General features: G+C 39.8%; 1 protein-coding gene across 5 annotated transcripts in view; it reads right to left on the reverse strand.

The window, feature by feature from the left end:
- Positions 1-25,008, reverse strand: part of SATB1 (SATB homeobox 1) — a 209,807-nt gene that overhangs the window by 174,893 nt on the left and 9,906 nt on the right. For all 5 annotated transcript variants that reach the window (XM_030202698.1, XM_030202690.1, XM_030202682.1 and 2 more), the window contains one exon: positions 3,033-3,144. In XM_030202698.1, coding sequence (XP_030058558.1) covers positions 3,033-3,144 — 112 coding nt within the window. The remainder of the gene's footprint in view (positions 1-3,032; positions 3,145-25,008) is intronic.

The raw sequence follows: 25,008 nt of genomic DNA on the forward strand, positions 1-25,008 counted from the left end.
ATCCTATGGTGCCTCACGTGTAAATGTGCACACTTTTGGAGCTGGTTCTGGAAGTTAAAGGCACATAGGACTAAAGTAACCTCTGAACTAATATATGCAGCAAGCTTTACAGAACATTTAGAATGAATAGAGTTTAATACTATTATAGAATATTCCTGTACATGCTTTTAGGACACATAAAGGGCCTATTTACTAAAATGTTTTCTTCCCTTCTAAGTCTGTAAAAATCATGTATAAACAGACCCATGGGTTAGATTTTTGGGTTTGAACTTTAGATTTATTACTGGCCTTTCCCAAATCCAAGCTCAGTAGAAGTTACATTCAGGTACACAAGTTATTCCCCTAAGACCCCCTTTTACTAAGGTGCGCTCACGCTTTTAGCGTGTGCTAAAATTGGGCGCTCGCTAAATGTTAGAGATGCCAATGAATTCCCAGGGGCGTCTCTAACATTTAGCACGTACCCAATTTTAAAACACTAAAAACGTGAGCGCGCCTTAGACTCCCTAAATTAGCTTAAGCCATCTGACTAAGAGAGTTCAGGCCAGGACAATTCTCCAGAGGGTCACCACAAGTCAACCGAGACTCAATGGCATTTTACAACAAATTAGCTTCCTACCTAGGTGTACTTAAGGTGGAAGGAGGTGAAGTGATTTTGGCTAAGATCAACAGCATCTGTGGGAAAAGCTGGATTTGTTTTTTAACCCTAGCTTGATTTGAATAGCTTCCCAAGGTTACGCCTGCTCCTCCACACCAAAAGGAATTCATAATACACTTTACTGATGCACTTTTACAAACTGATATAATTTTTTTCTAATGATATTAATAGCACAGGGTATCAAGACACATTACAGGTAGCAGCTTGTTCATTATCTTCTGAATGCATTTATCTGGAGTACACTGTACTAGCAATGGACTGAATCTCAAATTTTATATTTGAGCAAGAGAACCATTTTTTAAAATGTGTGTGTATGTATACTTTATACTTATATCTATACACAAACACAGTAAATCCTTCCCTTGCAAGTGCAAAGAAATGTTTTCAAAGTGCTGACTTTTTAGTACCTGTCTACAGTGCTAAAATGACAAACTGTAATATCTGATTTATCCACAGAGCAGGTAAATGGAGAGCTGAGTGTGTATGAATATAATACTTATACACATACTGTATATAAAATGCAGGGAAGAGGACTGAAATGTACTGCTTTTCAACCTGTTTCAGCATGCGTTGTGCAAATCCTAAATAATAAGCACGGCTGAAATAATAGTTAAAACAAACAAAAAACCTGTAATAAGCTTAAAAAGCAACAACAACAAAAAACTACCCCATTCAAGAAAACAGTATATGAAATGAACACTTTCATTTCAGCCAATTCCTTTTTTCTGTAGGCTACATTTCTTCCCCCTAACTTCTACAACCAGCTTCCTTCAAAAATATCAGGAGTAGCCTAATGGATAGCACAGTGAGCTGAGAACCTGGGGAACTGGGTTCAATTCCCATTGTGGCTCCTTATGACCCTGGACAAGTCACTTAAGCCTCCATTGCTCCAGGTACAAAAACTTAGATAGTGAACCCTCTAGGGTCAGAGGGTTGTCATTCCTTAAAAACAGCTTGAATTATTGTGTGTGTGCCAGTCTGAAAGCAGAATCAATGCAGAACAAAAATGAAGCCATCTTCCTTTGACGGAGAAAGACCGTGGAAGCCTAATTCTTTCAGAAGGAATGATTTCTGAGGTGGAAAGCAGAAAACAGATTAGAACAGCTCAGGGAGTCTGTCAAACTGACTTTTAAATGCCTGCTGACCATTGTTGCCAATGTTCGTTTATTACAAACGGCCTGCATTCCAAGATCAGTTTGTGTTTGCGCACAATGGCCGTTACTCTGAGAAAAGAAAATGATGAAAGGCAGAAAAAAAAAAAAAAAGTTAGCACATACTTCTGCAGCAGACCCCCATGAATGTAACCTAATTCAGATTTCTGGCATTTGGGGAACATATACAGAAGTGAAAATCAAAAGATCTACTCTACACAAAATTCTGCCACGTCAGATTTGTTCATTATCATCAATTTGCACAAGAAATGAATATTTCAGCCTCGGTATAAAAATGTGAGACACTTGTGGTTAGTGCTATATGGAAACTGCAAAGGCGGCTAGAGGGGAAAACAATCTATATCCACAACAGAATGCAGAGTCAACCCAAGTGGGCCATTCACTCGGAACAGTAATTCAAGCAATTACCACAAAAGTGATGCATTGTCTTCATTACAGCCTTAAGCTATAAAAGGCAAGGAATCGGTTTTGATAGATGGATGGATTTGCTTCAGATACTAAAAAGGTAAAAACATGCAAGGAAAAAAAAAATCCAGACAGTTGGTGTCATTCCTCTCATCCTTAAAACTACTGGGATATTACTATAGATAAAAGAATAGTACCACACAAAATTTCTATGGAGTTTCACTGAAGAGGAATGGATTTAATGATTGTATTCAATCTAGCAAAGAATGATACTGGAAATGCGCCGCAGACCTCATATTCCGAAATCTCAATGATAAGGCTTTTATTTTTCCCATGCATGAGCCCTTTAAAAACTTTGCATTAGTGACGCTCCTACTATCAGCCTAATTATAGACCCAAACAATTAAAAAGTATTTTCTCCTTAAACTTCTCTGTTCCTCTAACTTCACAAACCATATCTCTTAATCTTCTCCTCAGCTTCCCAACTACAAGCAACGCTAAACCTTTACTGGGATGTTAACAAAATTGACAGCGCCCTTCCTTTTTTCATGAGCTCCTGATTATCTGACACCGAAGTTGCTTTTTCCTAATTTAAAAAACATGTATTGAATTTAATTAGCACATTATACTTTTACAACCACCCCCCCCCCCCCAAGCACAATGAACTGATTTCTAACTGGGTGAGCAAAATATGTATGTGGCTTGAGATATAGCTATGATAGACCCTGACATGACATGTAATAGTAAACAAATCGCCCTTGTGACTTTCTTTTCTTTTTTTCCTCCTCTTTCTTGCTTACCCATCATATCTTTTGTCTTCTTGAAATGTTTATACCACCTTCCAAATTCTTGACATTTTGCTGCCGAGACATTTGCATAGTAAGTGCTGTTCACAATGGAAGAAATCATACTCTGCATGAAAAAAAGAGAGGAAAAAATAAAAATGATTTTAACACCTAATAGCACAAGTCAAAACAATGAAATTATTTCAATTGCTGCAACCACGGTATTTTTAGCATCCGAGTACCATGCTGCATTCTTTTTACCCTTCAGTCCAGACCTCCAGGCCTCCTGAAAGTCATTAATCAGTTTAAATGAAACCTAGGAGTGAGAAAATGGGGAGACTAAGGCAAGAAAAATAGATCTCTTAGAGGTCAAAAATCAAGACCTGCAAAACATTTGTGTGAACAGGAGAAGCCGTGCCGGGTTGGGTACGGTTTGTGATCACTACCTCCATTTTCTATAGTGTTGCCAGATGTAGGCAGGTGTTATACTGATACAAATGACAGCCCCGGCTCTGTGGAGCTTACAGTCTAAGCCACACAGTCAAAAGGAAGTGACTTCAGGATATTTATTGTGCAAAACATAGTTAAAAGCAACAAGACCTATTGGTATAGCCAGAGATTAAAGCTTATAGGAAGCCTCAAAAGATCAAGGGCCCTGTTTACTAAGGTGCGCTAGCGTTTTTAGTGTGGGCTAAAAATTAGCACGCACTAACCATGTGGATGCCCAAAGGAATATTATGGACATCTACATAGTTACAGCACGCTAACACTTAAAGCGCCCCTAGCGCGGCTTGGTAAACAGGGCCCCAAGTTTTCAGGTGTGATTTGAATGTACTCAAAGAGGCATGATGCACCCACTCTATGTCTGGAACAGATTTACCGAGTGGAAAGAACCAAACCAAGAACAAGAGAGGTAGTGTGGATCTGTAGAATGAATGCACTTGGAGGCGAGTAGGAGAACCTTGAACTGTAGGGTTTACATGGTCAGAAGGACACTGGAGGAAGCCATGTCATGCGGCTGAGTTAAGGACAGAATGTAGTAGAGAGATGTTCTGTGGGAGCTGGGCAAGGAGCAGGCTACAGCAGCAGAATGGAGGAGGATTTTGCTGGTGTACTCAGAGGAAAGTATGGATTTTGGTAAGGTTAGAGCAGAAATCATTGGTGGCATTTGAAATGTGTGCAGATGAGGAGAAATGGAGGCTAACGAAATGTGCACAGGCAAGCAGAGCTCTCTCAGCCATGTTAATTTTAAGGTGGTGGCAGTGGAACATCAGGCTGCAGTAACAGACAAGCAAGTTGAAATTTGGGATTGGATTCTGAGCAAAAGGTCTCCTATAGTCTACATTAGCTCAGACGCAAGGGAAATGTCCATACTTGGTTTTGGTCTTTTCTGACCAGTTGCACCTTGCAGCTACCCCATAGTAACACATTATCTTCAGCATTTCAATCCATGTGTGGGATCCCACAAGAATGCACACTGGTGCCCACCCTTATTCAATCTCAAGGTTGTAACTCTTACTGCTATGTGGACAATGTTTAGAATTTCCTCCACCACTTAAGACAGACAATCTTAACTCTTGCTTGGACTCGGTATCTGATTGGCTTATTTTAGCCCTCATATTTGACAGCAAGTTTACATTTAAGGCACAAATGGACACCATCTTAGTTCATTTTCCTTTGCATTACAAAGGATTTGTTCAGTCAAACTTTTCCTTCCCTTACCATGTATCCAAATGCTCATTCTCTCTAGTCATCACTTACCTGGACTACTGCAGTGCACTATACTCCAGGTCACCATTACCCTTCCTTAAACACCTACAGTTAGTAACATCTACTGAAGTTAAAGTACTTCACAATGCCCACCATTTGGGTTACGTTTCCCCCGCTGCTGTCAATGAACACTAGCTCCTCATCTTTGCCTGCATTCATTACAAACTCCTCACTGTGGTCCACAAGGGGCATTGACGCTTGGTCTAGACTACACTGTAAATCTACAAAACCCATATAACCCAGCTTAGACCCTGTGCTCATGACAAAACACTCTTTAGCACCTTCCCTCACCCTCTCACAATTGGACATAAGAAACTGTTTTTAGTTATAATGACTCCAAACTCTGGAACTCCCTACTACCGACCCACAAACTGGAACCTTCTTATCAAGCATTCTCGACCCATCTTCTTGACACCATGATTTCCCCCTTTCTCTCCCTCCTGCAAGCCCTTCTAATACATTTCCCTTTTCCTCATTTCTACCCCACTAGGAATGCTTTTTAGTTCTTGATGACTATATTTTACTGAAAGCCAACCAGCTGAATTCATCAACGCAACTGGAGGTATATTAAGCAAGGTAAATAAACAAACACAATAGCATAGTAGATAATAGCAGATAAAGCCCAAAATGTGCCATCTGCTCTGTCCAGTAAGGTGGTTCAAGTTCTAATTGAAACTCACTGCAGGTTACCCTCATGTCTTCGTAGAAGTCATTTCTATGAGCATTGAAGTATAGGGCCTTGATCCCTTGGTTATCCTCTTAGCTTTCCCCTTGCACTTCTAGAGGGTAATTTTATAAAAGGATGTCTAGGATAAGAGGGTAAGAAGGCACCAACTTAGGCACTATGAGGTCCTTTTACAAAGGGATGCTGAAAAATGGCTTGCAGTAGTGTAGGCATGGGTTTTGGGCGCATGCCGATCCATTTTTTAGCGCGCCTGTAAAAAATACCTTTTTTTTTTTTGCAAAAAATGGATGTGCGGCATAATGAAAATTGCCACGCATCCATTTTGTGCCTGAGACCTTACCGCCAGTCACTAACCTAGCAGTAAAGACTCACGCGGTAACTGGGCGCACGCCCGTTATGCGTGCCAGAAAATAAAAAATATTTTTCAGACGCACATCTCGGACGCGTGCCAAAAATGAAATTACTGCCAAAAATGAAATTACCGCAAAAGCCATGTGGTAGTCCGGCAGTAACTCCATTTTGGTGTGCATAGATGCTTACGTGGCTTAGTAAAAGGGCCCATCTGGGCCTTATTCTATTAAAGGTTATACTCCTAAAATTTAAGCTCCTAAATTACGAGCCTAATATATGCTCCAAAAGTAAAACACCTTAGTTAGAAAGAAGTCAGTGGAAAAGCTTCGTCAAGGGCTGCCCCTGTGGAGCATAGAGGACAGAAGCCAGATTGTCGTGAGATGTAGGAAAGTCAAGGAGGCACAGCCAAATGGTAACTTCAAAACGGTTAAAATGTGAAAGAGTGGTGAGAGATGGGGTGGTGGCAGGGCAGATAGGGCCCAATGAGGCTTCTTGAGGAATTGTGTCCAAAGGTGGCAGCTATATAACCAGGTAAACAACTACTGAAAATTACCCGGTTCAAAAGGTAAAAATAAAACTACGGATGGTTCAACAATAAAACAAAAAACCTGAAGGGACACAAAAACTTAATCAACAAATTGTAAATGCTGCCTGAGGGTAATGAGGGGTAACATAGTATTAACTGAAGACTGAAAAGATTCTTTTCAAGCATTTCTTTTCCCTGGGTAAGAATTGGGTTAGAAAAACAAGCAGCGCCAAGTAATGCATCCTCCAGATTATTTAAACATCAGAGGCATTCTCCCAAACAGACCACCTAAATAGAAAAGGTCATCTATTTCAACGGTCTCAATTCCTTATACAGTGACCGGCAATTCAAGGCACCAGATGAAAACCTGATGCACTGGAGAAGGAATACGTGCATCATAGAACTCATTCCCTTATCACCGTGTTGCAAATAATGGAAGACATCTCTCTCCAATGATCATGGTAAGAGACCAACAGTGCCTGCCTGCATCGTGCTGAACTACCAAACACATTTTTAACTCAATAAACTATAAAAAGGAAATTTCTAATTGGTCCACATTGCTGCAAGATCTTCAGGTACCATTTACCCACGGATTTCGCACTAAAATCTTCAAAAGGAAAGGTAGGCAAAGACATGAGTACCAAGTACCACTGGGTGTTTGTACTCAGGAGTACTTTTTCAAAGGAAAATAAAAATGTACAGACTTGAAAATGCCACGTTTGCTTTATTTTCCTTCCCCAAAATGCAACATGCCTCAAGGTATGCCTCATCTTAATGTGGCCACAAAGTAGGCAGATTGTGAAGCCTCATGTTTCAAACTCCAAGAAAATATTCCTAATCTTAGAAATTTGAGTTATACTGTCTACCAAAAAGTCAAGTTCATGAAGATTCATATGCAAACCACATCTTTCTATCATATCATACACTGGAGATATTGTAGTTTTACTAAGAGCATGTTTTAGGCCAAAATAGCCCCCCAATCAGGTTTTTGGGCTCATTGCCAAATGAAGCAGCTACAAAGACTTGGTACCTTTTCTTGGATTGTGACAGGTATGTATTTTTAGCCACACCAAAGGTGGGCAAATTTCAGACAAACTATCTAATTAAGCATCTATGGTGCTCATTTTCAAAACACGCAGACTTACAAAATTACATGACGAGGTATTTTCGATAGTGCATCTAAGTCAGACTTTGGACGATTTGCACTAGACGTACTAAATCCAAATAGGAAATATACCCATTTTCGAAAAAAGACACACATTTATCTTTTTTTTTTTTTAAATATCATTTCAAACAAGATTTTGTGCTTTGTCTTTAGGTCATTTTCGGGGACCCCCTCCCCCCCCCCCCCCCCCCCCCCGCAAGTTAAAAACTCACAAAAAAAAGCAAGCCACTGAGATGTAGGAGGGACCAGCATTTTTAGCAGACTGGTCCCCCTGACATCCCAGGAGAGCAATGAGGCCCCTAGGAGGCACTGCTGTGAACTCAAATAAATGCTCCCAGGTACACATCTCACCACTACTCCCTTGTCTGTGAAGCCCTCCAAAACCCACCAAAAGCCCATTACCCCCAACTGTACACCACTACAATAGCTCATATGGGTGAAGGGGGCACCTATATGTGGGTACAGTGGGTTTCTGGTGAGTTTTGGAGGGCTCACAGTTTCCACCACAAGTGTAACAGGTAGGAGAAGTATGGTCCTAGGTCCACCTGTCTACAGTGCACTACACTCACCACTACAGTTCTCCAGGTATCTGCATGGTGTTCTAATGGACCTGGCTGTACAATCTGAGACTGTCAGAGGCTGGTAGGTACTATTTTTATTCACATTTTGTAGGGGGTGGGAGGGGGTCATCCCTGAATCCCTCTCCAGTGCTCATCTGGTATTCAGGGCACCTTTTCGTATCTTACTCATTAGAAAAACAGGTCTAGACCAAAACGTTGAAGATTTCGCCCGAGATGTTTTGGTTTTGTTCCATTATGGCTGCAAAACGTCCAAATGTTAGGCACACCCTAATGTCGGTTTTGACCCCCCCCCCCCCCCCCAACATCCCTCCTTGTGATTTGGGCACAGTGCAGACGAAATGCATAGACAGATGTCTGCAAAATAGGTTTCGAAAATACCGATTTGGACGTTTGGAGAAGAAATCTATCCACAAGGTGACACCTTTTGGACGTTTTTCTCTTTCGAAAATGAGCCTCACAGTAACCTATGTAACTTTGTAAGTCTACATGCTTTGAAAATGAGCCTCCACATACCCAGGTAAACAGCTACTGAAAATTACCCAAAAATAAAAATGTGCATAGTTCAAAAAAAAAAAAAAAAAAACCCCAAAGAAACAGAAAACTGAAGGGACGTAAAAACAACAAATTGTAAATGCTGCCCGACGGTAATGAAGGGTAACATAGTATTATTTACTGAAGCATGAGAAGATTCTTTTCTAACGTTTCCTTCCTTGGTGGTGCTTCAGCTGCCAGCAGTTTTGTCAGGAGTTGTAATCCTGCAGCAAATGCTTAAGAGGCCCAACAGGCAGCAGGTTGATAAAAAGTACCTGGAAGAATGCTCTGGAATGTAGTGGGAAAGGATCTGTAATTTAAATATTGTGTCCTGAGGGTGTACAGCACTAAAACATTGTGTGTGATATGCACCATTCTATGTTATGTTGTAGTAATATCTAATTATTTGAGTTGGGTACATCAAAGTGTTTCAATTAAGAACTACAAAAAGATCTCTTTCCTTGGTATGGAACATGAACTGTACATTTTTAAACAGCTGAGCACAAACGTCTTTCCAAAACAGCTTTCATTTTAATTGGCAGGTTATATAGCTCATTAATTACTGTACACTGCCTTGAGTGAATTCCTTCAAAAAGGCGGTAAATAAATCCTAATAATAAATAAATAATAAAGTGACCAGACAGAGATAACCCTAAATATTTGGTTGGTCTTATTTTATTCCAAACTCAATCCTGAGTAGTAAGCTAATAGTTTCCACCAATATACAAAGAAGGATAATAGGTAGGGTTGTGCATTTGTTTGCAATGACATGGAAGCATATCGTATCGCTTTAACCCATAACAGAAAAATACTTGAAAAGTAGCACACACTATAGATATTACCTCAAAATGAAAAATAGTTAATTTTCAAAAACTAAATACACTATACATAACACAAGAAAATAAATTTAAAATAAATAAATGTTAGGTTGCACACCCTTAATAAGTGGGATAAAGTAAATGGCATTGTAATATTGTACTCTTTCATTATAAATCCAGCCCTGAAGTTCATTACTGATAATCTGCTCTTTTGACAAACTTTAGGGCCTATATCCTAAACTGCTTTCCCCCAAATTCTATGAGTCGCTAAATATTGTGCATGTGCCCACCCAATTTGTGTACACAATTGAATTTTAGTTAAATCCAATTAGCAATTAGTGCTAATTGGATTTAATTAAAGTTTACACACATAAATTTTAGGCATGGGTCCAAAAACGGGGTGCAGCCATGGGAGGGTCGTGATCAGGGACGTTTCCACAATTTATGCGCAGGGGAATTTAAACACCAAGGTTTCATTGGTGTAAATGGACGCGCCTAAATGTAGTCTTGGTTCTCGGCGCTAAGCTCTATGCTATAAACGGTGCCTAACTTTAAGCACTGTTTATAGAACAGTGCCAAGTTCTTTTTTCTTACACCAATTTTTTTATAGAATTTAGTTCATTATGTGCTTAACGTGAGTTTCAACGTGTTAACACTTATCACATTTTCAACTTGTGTAAAACATGTCACAGAGAAATTCTTCTAAGGAGATGTGGAATGGATGAGAACTGTACCTTGTAGTTAATGAATGACAACAACACCAGAGTTAACTGCTAAAATGGCAGATAATGCGAAACAGTTAACGTCATAGATCCATTTGGATGAATTCTATCATCTTATTCTTCCACAACTGTGGTTGGGAGAAGAGATTCCAACCCACATTTCTTTGCCAACAGTAGTACGATTTTTACAAACGTTTTCTTATACAGGCTCCCACCTGTTAATTCCTTGCATGTCTCCAAAGAATTACTCTCCCTTCCAGAGACACTTCCAATTCTGTATACCTAGTAGACTCTCTACCTACTGTCTGCCAGAAACCTTTATCTGCCGCAACAAGCCTAGTCTGGTCACTGACAGTCATGCACTTGAGCTCTTTCCTGTACCCTTCCATTATCGGTCCTGAAAGTTGCCACGATTCCTAAAAGCTGCACCCTTGGGCTTTCAATGTTTCTTTCACATCATCCCCAAAAGTAGGAAGCCTTTTCAAATCTCATCTTGCATGTATCCTGGATGTTTTAGCTTGGAAACTCTTCCCCTGTAAGGGCATTAGTATAGAGGCATGTGCTGCACCTTTGGGAGGTAATTCTATAATTAGGCGCTTGTAGGCATCTAGGTTTCATTATCTAATACTAATGTAACCTGGTATCGGAACACCTAACATGCAAGTGTCCACAGTTACACCACCTCTAGAGCTTGTCTAAGTGCAGGTGCCTAAATGTAGCCGGGAAGCCCCCTATGATATGCCCATGCTTCACCCCTGTGTATACCACCCTTTCAACTACCTGCTCTGGAAGGTAAGTGGGTTGTTGCAGAATAGCACTTAGGCATAGAAAGTTTAGTACAAGTGGTTTCTTTCTTCTTCTTCATATATTAATGAAAATCAACTTTAAATGGCTGGAAGAGGTTACTCAAGGATATCCAAGCCATGACCAACTTTCCTCCATCCTTTCACTGCGTATTTATAATTTTGAAAACAATGGATTTTGAAATTTAGCTAGTGTTCTGCATGTCAGGAAAGCATCCTTCATTTGCACTGATCCGATGGAAGGTGTGATGGTGGGGAGCAGAACTCTCAAAACGGATTACACTTGTTATCCCCTTAGTCTAATAAGGAGACACTGCCTGCAATACGTATGCAACTGATTTCCATACCAGCAACATACATCAGGGGGTGCAACACCTTCAAGATATGTTAAGAAACAGTACTAGCAACGTCGGTCAAAAACAGAAAGCAACCTACTTCTTGGGTTCCATCAATTCCTCTATTGCTTTATACTTAGATCCTAGTTCCACAGCAGATTATTCTAATCACTAGTACATATCACTTTCTGTACACGTTTTTCTTTTTTTAAAAATAGCCCACTCCCAACTTATTAAGTCAACAAACGTAAAGCATGAATAACTGCTCACCGCACCTCAAAAAGATACGGCAGAATAAGAAAAAAAAATACAAAAAGGAAAGCTAAAACAATTAAATGATTGGAACTCCTCTCATACGAGTTATCAATAGAAATCAAACAAAATAAAACATGGAAAAGAAAATATGATACCACCTTTTTTATTGGACATAACTTAATACATTTCTTGATTAGCTTTCGAAGGTTGCCCTTCTTCGTCAGATTGGACGAAGGGCAACCTTCGAAAGCTAATCAAGAAATGTATTATGTCCAATAAAAAAGGTATCATCTTATTTTCTTTTCCATGTTTTATTTTGTTTGATTTCTATTGATAACCTTTAAGAGTGGACTAACACGGCTACCACACCTCTCTACTCTCATTTGAGGAAAGCGCTAAAGATTAGAGCTCTTCGGCTTGGAGAAGAAACGGCTGGGAGGGGGGGAGGGATATGATAGAGGTCTCCAAAATCCTGAATGGATAAACATTAATCCAATTGTTTACTCTTTTCAAAAAGTATAAAAACTAGGGGACATGGCATAAGTTACATAGTAATACTTTAAATACAAATAGGAGAAAATATTTTTTTCCTTTTAGCTCTGGCAATCCTGCCAGAGGATGTGGTAAAAGAAGTTGGCACAGCTGGGTTTAAAAAAAGGGTTTCATTACGTTTCTGGAGGTAAAGTTCATAAGCTATTATTAAAGTAGATCCAGAGAAAGCCACTGCTTATCCCTGGGGTTAGGTAACATGGAATCTTGCTACTTTTTTTGGCCTCAGGTACTTGTGACCTGGCTTGGCTACTGTTGGAAACATTTGGTCTGACTCAGTATAGCAATTCTTATCCAATTTGTAGGTGGGGGGGGGCACTGGCAAGCCCCAGGACTTTGATGCCTCATAATTACTTCACAATGGAAGAAGCTGGGAAGATAGGCAGAAGAGTTTTCAAAAACTTTGAATGTAAGCATCCTCTTGGGAATGCCAAAGCAGAAATGAAAAGAGACCCTAATGGGATCAGCAGCTTACTATTTGGGAGGAGGGGGAAGAGAACATCTGTCAGTTATTCAAACAAAGCTCAACACTCTAACTGAAAAAAATATTAAAACACAAAATTACATATCTCATGAACAAAAATATTCTGTTCTCTTTCATACTAGAAAAGTAAAAACTCATCTCCCCCTCTAAACAAGGTGAAAAAACCCACCCAAACCTGTGTTAATTACATTAATTAAATCTGCAAAACCGAAATTGCTCATGCTTTTCTGCAAATCATGCAGCCACAGTAAAATCTGTTATTAGCGATTGCTCAATTTCTATTCAACAGCAGCTAAATCATCCCTCCATCCTATGAGCACCTCCCCCCCCAACACCCATCATATCTCGAAACTTTTCCATCACACACACAAAGAAAGAAATCTAAACACCCCTCATTGTGGAGACTGAAGAAAGCAAATAAACCCATCAAGCAACACTAGAACCATAGTGCGGAGCAAAACCACAGGAGCACAGACCTGGCAGACAGCGCTGGAGAAAAATGTTGTAAACAATATTAATTTGAATAAGCCATAAGAGCTACAACTTGTGATTATTAAAACTCAAAAAAATCAAACAAAGAAACAAACAATTCATAGAACCGATTTACCAATGTTTAAATCTCTTAAGTGCTACAATGGAGAGGGCAAGAGTTGCAGGAAGTTATTTACACAATTACCTAAATACGATTAAACAGCTGATGGACAAACGCTAAAACTGGAAAACGTATAGTCATTGCAGCTTAATGTAATCCCTTCTCTCTGTAAACACCCAGGATGATTTTTTTCCCATCCACAACAGTCCTGACATCTCATAAGCCTAAGGGTGAATAGCAAGAGATTGTTTTTGATAAGTTATAAATATTCAAAAGACATGCAGACCATCTGCTTTCATAATACAGGTAAAGCAAGGCTGAAATGGAGAATGTGATGTAAAATGGTTGTTTAAACCAAGTCGTCTTCTCCTGAAAAACTATAAACACAGATGTCAAAAACTGTTTACACACGGTAATCAGGAGCACACAAAATGCAATATTCTTTTTACACACAGTGCTCACTAAAGAGATTTTTTTTTTTTTTAGTTTCGGCCCCATCTGTGTGTTGCAACACATTTCTACAAGTTAGAAACATAGTCTTAAACAGATCTCATGAATATCCAAAAACATTCGATCTGGATTCTGAATGCCAATTTCTACCAACAAATGTGAAATTGCTCTGTGGCAAAAGGAATGCAGGACTTCAGTATTTTGCGAGGGGAGGTGGAGCAAAGAGCGCTAAAGAAACTACATGCTCTCCGATTTTGGCAGCTCCCAATCTAGCCCACAGACTTGGCTTGCTCAAGTGTTAGCATAGAAAATTTTTGCACCCTTTTCCACACCATCTCTTTAAACTCGTTTGCCTTCTGTAGTTTATCATGCTCCAAGATGCAACCTGCTACAACCATCTAAAGAAGGTTAACAGAATCCTCTAGAAACCCCTAGAAACAGTCCTCGGGACACACCCAGCCAGTCAGGTTTTCAGGCTAGCCACAATGAATATGAAATAGATTTGCATATAATGAGACAATGAATGCAAACGTATCTCCGATCTATTTATTATGGATAGCCCGAAAACCTGACTGGCTGGGTGTGTCCCAAACACTGGGTTGAGCCACTGTTCTAAAGTCCACTCTCTGAACTGGAAAATAAGAGTTTGACAGTAACTTTTTTTCATACTAATGTCAAATCAACCTCCAATTTTCAATATTGTGCCAATCCTGTATTTTAACTGAAAAGCAGAAAGCTGCATATTTGAGAGACACTTGCCACCTCCATTTAAACTGTATTCAAGAATATTAACTCTGTATAAAGACATGACCAATTATAATTCTTTGAATCCTTAATCTGCCTTTCCAAAGAATGCTCAAAATATTATTAGTATTTGGTTACGATAACTGTTTGCTCCAAAGAGCATACAGCCTAAGTATAGACCTTAGGCAACGAGAAATAACATTTCCTGTGACCCTGAGCGCCTCAATAAATGAGGGAAATGAGATTTGAACCCATTTTCCCGATTCTCAGCCCAAAAGCATCCCAAGCTAGAAGATGCTCCTTATGCGCTCGCTCCCACCTCACCCACTGCATCGCAACCAAACATGGGAAGTTAACAGGGTACAATTTTGTCACCCCACACTGTCGTAGATACCTCGCTATGGCCCTATCTCAGCCTCTTCCTCTAAACCACTAGAGTGGCCAATGAAAATTCTAGCACAAGTCGCGTTTTAAAATTATTTAAATGAACAGTGTGAAGAAAAAGGTTTTCAATAATGGTTAGCTAAATGGTAAAACAAATTGGGGGGTTTTTCCCCATGTTAATCTGTTACGTCATTTATCTTGAAAATATTTTTAGGGATTGTATTTACATTTTCTCCTTCCCAGGCTCAATTTCTGCCACATGTATCAGCAGGATGCCTGCATAAGATTTATATTGATTCGTGAAGGTACCATAGGCTATATACTACACTGCTAAGCTCTGCAACCAATGCCTCCTTCGCTAATCTATGTAAAATAAGGTGCCGCTGAGCTGTTCAACATTAGCATTCCATATAAGCACCACCTATATATGTCAGGCCTAAATCCAGCACAGACATCTAACGAATGCAGGAGACTTCTGTTTTTCAGACAGAAGACAGAGTACTAATGCAAGTTATGCACCTTTTATTAAAATTATTATAATAAAATACAAGCCATGAGAGAGAAGGGGACCAAGAGTCCAGATGATATTGAGAAGAATCTATTTAGAACAGTTGCTATACTAGTAGATAAAAATATTTGGTGCAGGAGGGGATTGGATTAATTATAGAAACTATATTCTATCACCTGGAACAGTAAAGGGCCCCAAAAAGATTTGGGGGAGGGGGGTGCAGAGAGAACAAGAATGACTTCCACAGAACGGTATCAAGCTCTTAATGAAGGGATCCACCACCAGAAAAGGGCATCAAGGTCTTATAACATTCTCAGATATATCAGGGGTGGGCTGGGAAGGGGTAAACTTCCTAGCACGGCTAGCACTCCGACTCAGCAAAATGGGCTAAAGGAGAAGACACAGTATCATGCAAGAGAGAGACCTGTTTCACCAACAGCTAAGAGTGGTGGCAGAAGTTCAAATTAAGGGCCCCATTATCTCACATACTGAATATAATCAATTTCTCTGATTACAAAATCATGCCACACACAATCCCCTGCATTCTATGAAGGGCGCCCAATTATCTGCACCTAAATTTGGGCGCAATCCCGATGCACGCATGCAACACAATTCACATCAATAACTGGACGCTAACAATATGGACGTTAATTGGCACCAACTAGGGTTTGCGCGTGCGGATCTGGCTGCACGCTATTCTCTAAACCTGAGAACCCAAATCCCATAATTCAGAACTCGTAAGGGGATGTGGCCACGGAAAAGCCATGAGTGGGTCAAGGGTGATCTCAAAACAGGTACACAGCGTTTTAGAATTCCCTGGATCCGTGTCCAACCTGATTACCATGATTTACACCAGATAAGTCCTTGTACACAAAGATGGGAGCTAGAATCCCCGCTAGGCGTAATCCTATAAAGTCAATCAAAAAAAAAAGAATCCCAGCAACAGATAATTTGTATGCTCATCTCTATAATCAAAGAGCTCCAGTCTATTATCAAACATTCATTTTTTTTAATCTTTTTAGATATATAAAAATATATATTTTGTGAACCCTCAGAATAGCAAAGATGGCATATCTCATATTTAGGAGTCTAATGCTCATTCCATGCCTCAAATCTTCATCGGTCCTTTTTCTTTTCAAAAAAACATAATTTCTAAACTGTGTTTCTTCAATAGCATATAGCATACTCGTTATTAAAAAAAAAAAAAAAAAAGATATTTAGAGGTCTTTTTACCCATCTGCAGTAAAAGGGGACCTGCGCTGAGGCCCCCTTTTACCACAGCGAGTAAAAGGCTGTCTTTTTTTTTTTTTTTTTTTAAAGAAATGGCCGTGCAGCCGTTTTGGGGGGGGGGTGCACTTACCACCACCCAATTGAAGTAGCAGTAAGGGCTCCCGCGCTAACCCAGCAGAGTGACCGGGCAGACCGTGGCACTCCCTGGAACACCCTGGGGGTGGGAACTACTGCCCGGCTGCTGCGGTAGCCCAGCAGTAGTACCGCTCGTAAGCCCACGTTGGACTTACCGCTGCTTCGTAAAGACCCCCTTAGGTTTGAGCAAAACGGACACACTGCCGATATGGCCAAGTTTTACCAACTTCTTCAGGGAAGTGGTCCGCTGACAATTATAATTCACTCTCTATACATCTCCAAAAACCAGCCTGGAGTACCCTTTATAAAATTGCGCCAATTTTTCCAGGTGCCTATTTTTCCACGCCATTTAATGAATTCACCCTATGCCGCTTAGGTGAGCTGCTAGCACTTCATGCCTAAGTGTACCCCTGTCCCTAATGTGCCAGTGTTCTGTACATTTATTTGCTCAAGGGGTGCGTAAATACGGCACCCAGTTATAGAATTATCCTTTATAAGTGCTGGCACTTATACACAGAACTAGATTCTAAAAATTTGGCATAGAATTTAAATTCGTCTAAGTGCATTCTATATAGTACGCCTTAATTTAGATGTACTTTACAGAATAAGTCTAAATTTCCACGTAGTATATAGAATAAGCCAAGCAGCCATGATAGCGCCTAACTCTAGAGCAGTCATGTACACCAAGTAAAACTGGGTGTAAATACCATCACAAGTTAGGCGTAGAGAAGGTGGATTCTACAACCCTGCACATAGTTTTCCGTAACGCCCACAATCCACCCATTTCATGCCCATAGCCATGCCCCCCATTAGACAGTGCACATTAGAATTTACGCGCACCCGTCTTGCAAAATACGGTTAGAGGGCAATGAATGTAAATTCTAATTAATGACAATTAGTGCTGATAATTACTTGTTAACATCTAATTATCAGCGTGGATAAGCTTAACTAATTCAGTTATGCGCATTATTTATTAATTAGGATCCATTTACTACCTTTTCGAAGGAATTCACTCAAGGCGGTGTACAGTAAGGATAAATCAAATATGAGCAATAGGCAATTAGAGTACTACAAATATTCGAGTATACTACTTACAATGTCAACACAATACGCAATAGAACATTTTGACTGACATGAAGGGTAAAACCAAAGATGGAACATATTTATAGGTAAGAGAGTAAGAAGAGTTAGAAAGTAAGGTGACTAATTTAAAGGAAGTTGCACATAGAGGTCAGAGAGATGGACTACACTTCAATTTCTGCACAGAAATCTAGGTGAGATCACTGGCGTTTACATGGGGAAGCTGCCCAGCGACACTGTTCTTTTGTGTGCATCCATTTTTATAAAAGTGCTGCTCCCGCTGTACATGCCACCAAATTCCCCAGCACCTTATATCTTTCACAAAACACTCCTCAGGTCAGCGGAGCCTTTGGCAAAATGGTGCCCCTATATGAAATGGGGACTTGTGTATGACAGTATTTTAATAAAAGGCTCATCTCAACATGGATGAGGATCAGCTCCAGGTCAGTTTATGACATGTTTTGCTCGGTTTTTTCCTGCTCCTTGAAGCTGGATGCTAAAAATCACAACGTCTCTTACTAAACCTACTATAAGTCTTCCTCAGCTAACACCTAGAGGTACCCTTTTTTTAAAAATGCTCTGCTATCTTTTCATTTAGCACAGCAATTACCAGCAAGGGAGTATATACACACATTTCCGGACCGGCCAGCAGGCGCTGCTATTTTGGTTTCCTCCAAAAACTGACAGCTTAAGGAACAGAAGCTGGGAATAAGAACTGCCTCTAAGTTAACAAGCAGCATGAGCGTTACTTCTCCTCAGGAATACTTCTGCAGTATGGGGAGCATTTTAACTTTTAAAATAAAGTTTCCTTTTTGAACTCCACATGCTAAGCTTGCATATTAGGGTATGAGGTAGGAGTGGAAGAAGTTACCCTGTTCAGTATCTGTGAACATTTTTTCAGATCTAGGGACATCAGGCTAAGTGGTGCCCTGAGTAAAAATTAAATTGATGCCCCCTTCTCTTCGGAGATAGCAGCTCCAGCACAGCACCCCCTCCTTCAATAGTGGTCATGGCTTCAGTACAGCAACCCAGTTTCTTCCCATCTCCATTATTCCCCCACCCAATCACCTCTTCCCCCTATACACATGGTAATAGGACAAAAGGGATGGGGAAGGAAGGGGATCCAGCAAAGTAGCATTCCCGTATGAAAGGCACCATGTTCCTTAACACAGGGTGCTCACTGCAAGTGAGTGCATATAACAAGAAATAGGGAGACCAAAGATGTAAAGCTCAAATAAGCCCGTCCATTCTCCGCAAGCCAATTACCTTCTCCCCTTTACGTTCCGATTCCTTTTTATGCTTCTGGCCTTACCAAGAAAGGCACTTCACAATAGGTAGCAAGTGTGAGACAGCACTTTCCAGGGAATAAGCCCCCGGTTAATTAAGCATAAAGCAAGATTAACCTAGAAGAACTGGAAAACATAAAAGGGCGTTTGTATAAAGAAACCGTTCACTATCTACATAAATAGTAAAACCCACTTTTCTGAAACCCTGTCTCTATGAGCACCCTGTAGATTAAATCATCCTGCATATTATATATGCATTGTAGGGGTAAAAACTATCATATTGAATACCCAGGATAATGGGTTAACAAAATATATTTATTTGTTACATTTGTATCCCACATTTTCCCACCTATTTGCAGGCTCAATGTGCTTACAGAGTACCGTAGAGGCGATCGCCAAAACCGGTATGAACCAATACAAAGTGAGGTTATATATTTTATACACATACACAAAGCAGAGGAAAATCACCGCACCTGACCAGGACTGGCCATGAAGACCAGTGTTCTTTTCAACAGCATAACTGATAACTGATCCTTACGCCAAAGGATAAAGATCGTATCGACAATGTGAGAGAGATGATTGATAAATAAATAAATAAATTAATTAATTAAATAAAGCTGTCTTGTAAGCGTACGTTTCACTAATTCTCTCCAGCATTCTCATGTAGAATAGTTATTTCACGGTTCAAGTCCAAATTCAGTCAGTATTCCATAACCAAGCATCAGCACTTTGCAGAAGACTAAATATGATGCTCTCACCAACACTGCGATAAACCAAAGTGGGCAACTAACATAGCCGACACATCTGGAGAAAAAGCGGCAAGTATACATCTGGCGAGATTAAGGGGCTCGTTTTTAAAGGACTTAGACTTACAAAGTTTCATAGGTTACTGTGTAACTTTTTCATGACCACTGATTCCTTTACCAGTTAAAGATGACAAAACTCTTGAAACTGCATCCCAAAATACTTGAAAACCCCTAAAAGCAAAAGTCTTTGAAAAATACAAAAAAATTAAAATTAAAAAATGGACATCCAAAATGAGCAACCAGTTGTGACCTATGTGTGTTTATTCTATTCTTTCCTAATCACACCTGTAAGTGACAGATACCACAGCATCTGCCTCATCCATCATTAGGAAACACTTGGAACCGTTTCACTTACAATGTATTTATAGTTGAAAAGATATTTTAATTAAAAAAAAACATATATAAAAAGGCTGAAAGCTCTTGTTTCTCTGGTACCATTTTCTTAATATCTTAGTAACGGTATTCTGTGTAAAACAAAAAAAAAATGCAATTTTATTCATAAGACAATTTTCTTTCCATTAAAGCTTTCCAGTTAAAAGGAAACTGATCCTAATGTTTGAATGTTAATGTATACATAGCTATATGAAGAGCTTAAAACAATTCTACATAAATTGCAACTCTGCTTGTTGTCTGAATGAAAGACTAATTGGGAACATGGCTAAAGAAAAAAAAAAACTACTCTGTTCCTGCAAAACGCAAAAGAATGCTTAAACAAAGTATATAAAAGCAGAAGAGAGAATGCAAGAGGGAAAATTTGCACTTATTTTATTTTTCAATTTAACAAAAAAACAAGGGTTTTTTTGGTTACTTTTATTGAGCATGGCTCAGAACGCGTGGATAGACAGTCTCTCTACTTTTAGGGGAGGTAGTTTTGTTTCCCTTACGCAGGCCGATTCAGACTTCTGCAATGACCAATGAACTGATGCTTGATCATTTAAACTCATCAATTTACTACTGACATCAGTGCACTGGCAATTAAAGAGACCCACATGCAGTTTTCTGATAGTGTCACTTAACTAGCGGGAGATGTGGCACTATCACCCATGCCGAGGTATATCACAAGCAATTCAGCTTTCAAGAGTAGGGTAGGAAGTCGAGTGCCAAAAGACTTTTCAAAATAAAAATCCTGTCACAGCTTCAGTCTTTGAGATAAAAAGGATAACTGCTTCAATGGCTGATGAAACTGAAATACAGAGCTAGCCAAGTCAAAATAAAAAAAAAAGAGGAAAAAAACCAGACATGGCGCAAATTGCAAAATTCTTATTCTGCTTCCCAGATGCCTCAAACACTAATCAGAATAAAGAAAAAAATCCCCACATTTGGGAAGTTAATCAAAAGATTGAGGCTGCACTGAACTGAGTCGGACTTCGCTCCCTATGCGTGTACAAAAAGCAGAAGGCACGGTCCAACTTGTAGCAAAACCAAAAATAAAAATCCTTTCAGGTTTTAGATAAACAATAGTATACTACTGCAGTGAAAAACATTCTAAGAACAGCTGTCAAACACATTTTAGCTTGCTTTGACCTGTCAATCTTTTGAGCACTCAGTCACCTGCCTCCCCAGAAAGCATGAGCACCAGTTATTGAAATACAGTAAAGGTTTCCGCTGACCTTCTATTTCCTGCTAGCCATGGTTAAAGAGTTGATTCCTATATTTATATACTTTTGGACAGTACTACAACTGTAGTAAAGATTCTCTCTGAATGAGAGGTAAGTGAATGTGGAGCGATACAAACACAACACAGCAGAGACAGAAAAAAAAAAGGAAAAGGAGGAAAGATGAAAAAGGTGGTGTTAGAAGTACACTGAAATACTGCAATATTCTCACCTCATCCTCTCAAGAAAAAGAAAAAAAAAAAGACAACCCATGTAACCAAACAGGCATTTTACCTCTGCTATATCTAATCTGAAATAAGATAAAGTCTATGTGAGTGAACAAAGGACAAGAAGGGAAAGAGCTCAAGAAGAAATTTTGAGAGCTGCATGTGGATTTTTTTTTTTTTTTTAATTTTGAAAGAAGGGAATTTTTTTCCTTCTAATCAAGGCCAAACCAAAAATTCTGTATTCATACCAATGACTTTCATAACCAACAGGTCTTTAGTAAACATGAAAATGCTATTACAAGCAGCTGAAAACATTTTCACCTCATACATACTATTCCAACTTCCCCCATTTCTTCAGCTTTATCTTTATATTTATTATAACCTGCACCACAAAAAAACACCAAAATATATGGACAAATACAACAGAAGGTAACAAATATTTTAAGATGAAGCTTACAGCCTAGGTAATGTCACTGCTCCTCCAGAAAGGGACTCCAATAGCACAACATTTTGCAGTCAGGAAAAGTATTCTCTACCAAGCTATTTGGTGTTCTTCTAACAAATTTTCCCTGGAGTTTGAGATGGTAACAATTAAACTCTAAACAGGAAAGACTTTGGATGTATCTGTGCAACCTCTTATTCTACAGATCTAAAGTTCTACTTGCGGGTAAGAGTTGCATTTTGAGCTGGAGTCTGCGATGGCAGCCGAGCTCAATAATTACTGGTTTGAGAACTACGGCACAGGAATTTGGCATTTCGGCATAACTCTTGAAATGACTGCTCCTCACTTAACTGGAGAAAATGAGAACACTGTTCCAAGGTCATTCACCTGGTAGAAAGTTGCCCTGCTCTGAGTATGTATGGGCTTCCATAGGACACATGTTTTTTAGCTGTGTTACAAAAATGTATTCCCACAGCTGGGGCAAGGAAAACAGTGTGTGCACATTTGCTTAGCCAACGTACATATGTTATTTTACCCCTCTTCAAGCCACCCAGGAAACTGCATCCACTAAATACTAAGGCATGTTTAGCATGCATGCTTAATGGTTGCTACTTGTCCCCTTAGACAACTCACTGCAATGTATGCAGAAAAAGGGGCTTTTTTTTAACTGAAGTGCGGTAAAGGTTTGCAGTTACTGCGTGGTAGGTGACCAAATTACCATGTGGTCACTGCAAAGTTTCTGTGGTATATGTTGGAAGTATTCCCAGATACTGCCGAGGAAAAACCTTTACTGCACAGTAACAGCAATGGCAAAACGGGGGACAGTAAGCGCGCCCTCGCTATCTGCACTTAAGTTACTGTGCAAGACACTGTCCACATCCATTCCCCAACATACAGTCAATGTGTGAATTAGCACACGCTGTAATTAGCTCATGAGTCCCTAAGTCTATCCACATACATTACTAACCATATAGGCTATTCAAAATTGTCGCAGATATTCTTAAATTACTACTTGACAACCTAGGACACCCAAAACAAAAAGCACCACATCTTTCATTGAAAGCAGAGATATGTAACCAATCCCTCTTCAAATCAACAGTCAATCTTCTCGGTGAGCAACACCAAGACTCGCCTTCTTTTAACCATAACATTTTAGAAAGAGAATAAAATAGTATTTAAGAAAAAATAAAAACCACCAACCAGCCAGCAACCACCACCAGATGGGCCAGAACAAAAGCAAACAAGATTCCAAGTGCAAACGTGACAACATTGCAAACATACCACTGGAATGGTCCATGAGCAGTAAGGATGATTATTTTGATTATTTCCATTACTGAATCGATGTTGCATCATTAAGGGAGGCAGTAGCCATGGAAACATGTTATATGTGAAACAGATAATTCCACCCCCCCCCCCCCCCCCCCCCCACACACACACACACACACACACACACAAATAAAATATTCTGAACTGGCCAAACTTACATGAGTGAGAAATCAAAAACCTTTTTGTAATAATGAAGACAAAAAATCTCACAAGCCTGGGATTAAAGCCATGGAACGTCCACCTACCGTATTGGCATCCCTAAAGCCAACCTTACTTGGGGGGGAAAAAAACCCAGAACAGCACCCTCAGCAGAAAGTTCTACAGCACAATGACGTTCCAAGCCAACAATATAACAAAGCTCAGGGTAACTAGATAATTCCAGAAGCAGAACTATATGTGTTGGAATTCGATCCCTTGCCATGGTACAGCACTACAATTATATGAAATGATCTCACAAGATACAAGCAACTTAGCTAATCACTTAATGAAGCTCCAATAACCAAAATATGTTTAACACCCTTAGTGTCCGGTCTATAAAACTCCAGAACCACATAAATGGCCAACACCCAAAATGAACTATCTGGTCCAATCTTAAGATATATTTTGCCCTAGTCCTATGAATGTTTTCTTCTGTTCATAATTTTGCAGAAAAGGAGGTCTATATGCCCAGCCACATCTAGGGTTTTAAGAAGTTTTTAGGCCTCCCCACTAATACTCAAAACCAGTGGTGCAGTACATAGCACTGAAACTGTTCATAACACATGCCTAAAATAATTCTACGGCAGAGAAACTCAAAGGCTGAAGGAGAAACCCTGTTAAATTCCAGATCAGCGCGAGAAGGTTTGATGTGGAAACTGTCTCCATTGTGCCCCAGAGCCAAAATGTCAATAAATCACAAGCATTTGGAGAAAAAGTCACAAAGGGATCTATTCAAACACCAGCGGTTGCAGCTTTCAAAAGGCAAAACAGCAGCCAAAATGTCAGGTTTTCCCAAGCATCTACTGTTCTACGACTGTCTGGACAATATTCAACATAGCCTCAAACTCTCAGTCATTTACAACGGTCAAAATAAAGGTATTTGGAGCAAGTGGAGTACATGATGTTCAAACCCCCTCCAAATCTTCTCACATACAAAAGGTATGAGATGGGATGTGTTAGATTTACTGAATAGGAAAAAGCAAGGAAATAAAAAAAAAAAGGACACACCAGGGAGAGATTGGGTGGCAGAGCCGGTGGCGGGAGGTGGGGATGGTGCTGGGCAGACTTATACGGTCTGTGCCCTGAAAACGACAGGTACAAATCAAGGTAAGGTATACACAAAAAATAGCACATATGAGTTTATCTTGTTGGCCAGACTGGATGGACCGTGCAGGTCTTTTTCTGCCGTCATCTACTACGTTACCAGGGAGAGTACTGATCATGCCCTCATCCCAGTATTGCTTCCGGATGGCCATCCAGAATGGTGAGGTCAAAAAGGGATGAAGGTGAGGTGGGGAGAGAGTCTCCAAGGTAAATCCTGGTTTTGGTAGGAGCAAGTGCCATGCGATGCCTGTGTTTGCATACTGCTTCCTGCACCACGGTTAGTGTAATACACTATCAGTACTTGCAGGG

The sequence above is a fragment of the Microcaecilia unicolor genome, chromosome 1 (assembly GCF_901765095.1).
Source record: "Microcaecilia unicolor chromosome 1, aMicUni1.1, whole genome shotgun sequence".
NCBI classification, from domain to species: Eukaryota; Metazoa; Chordata; class Amphibia; order Gymnophiona; family Siphonopidae; genus Microcaecilia; species Microcaecilia unicolor.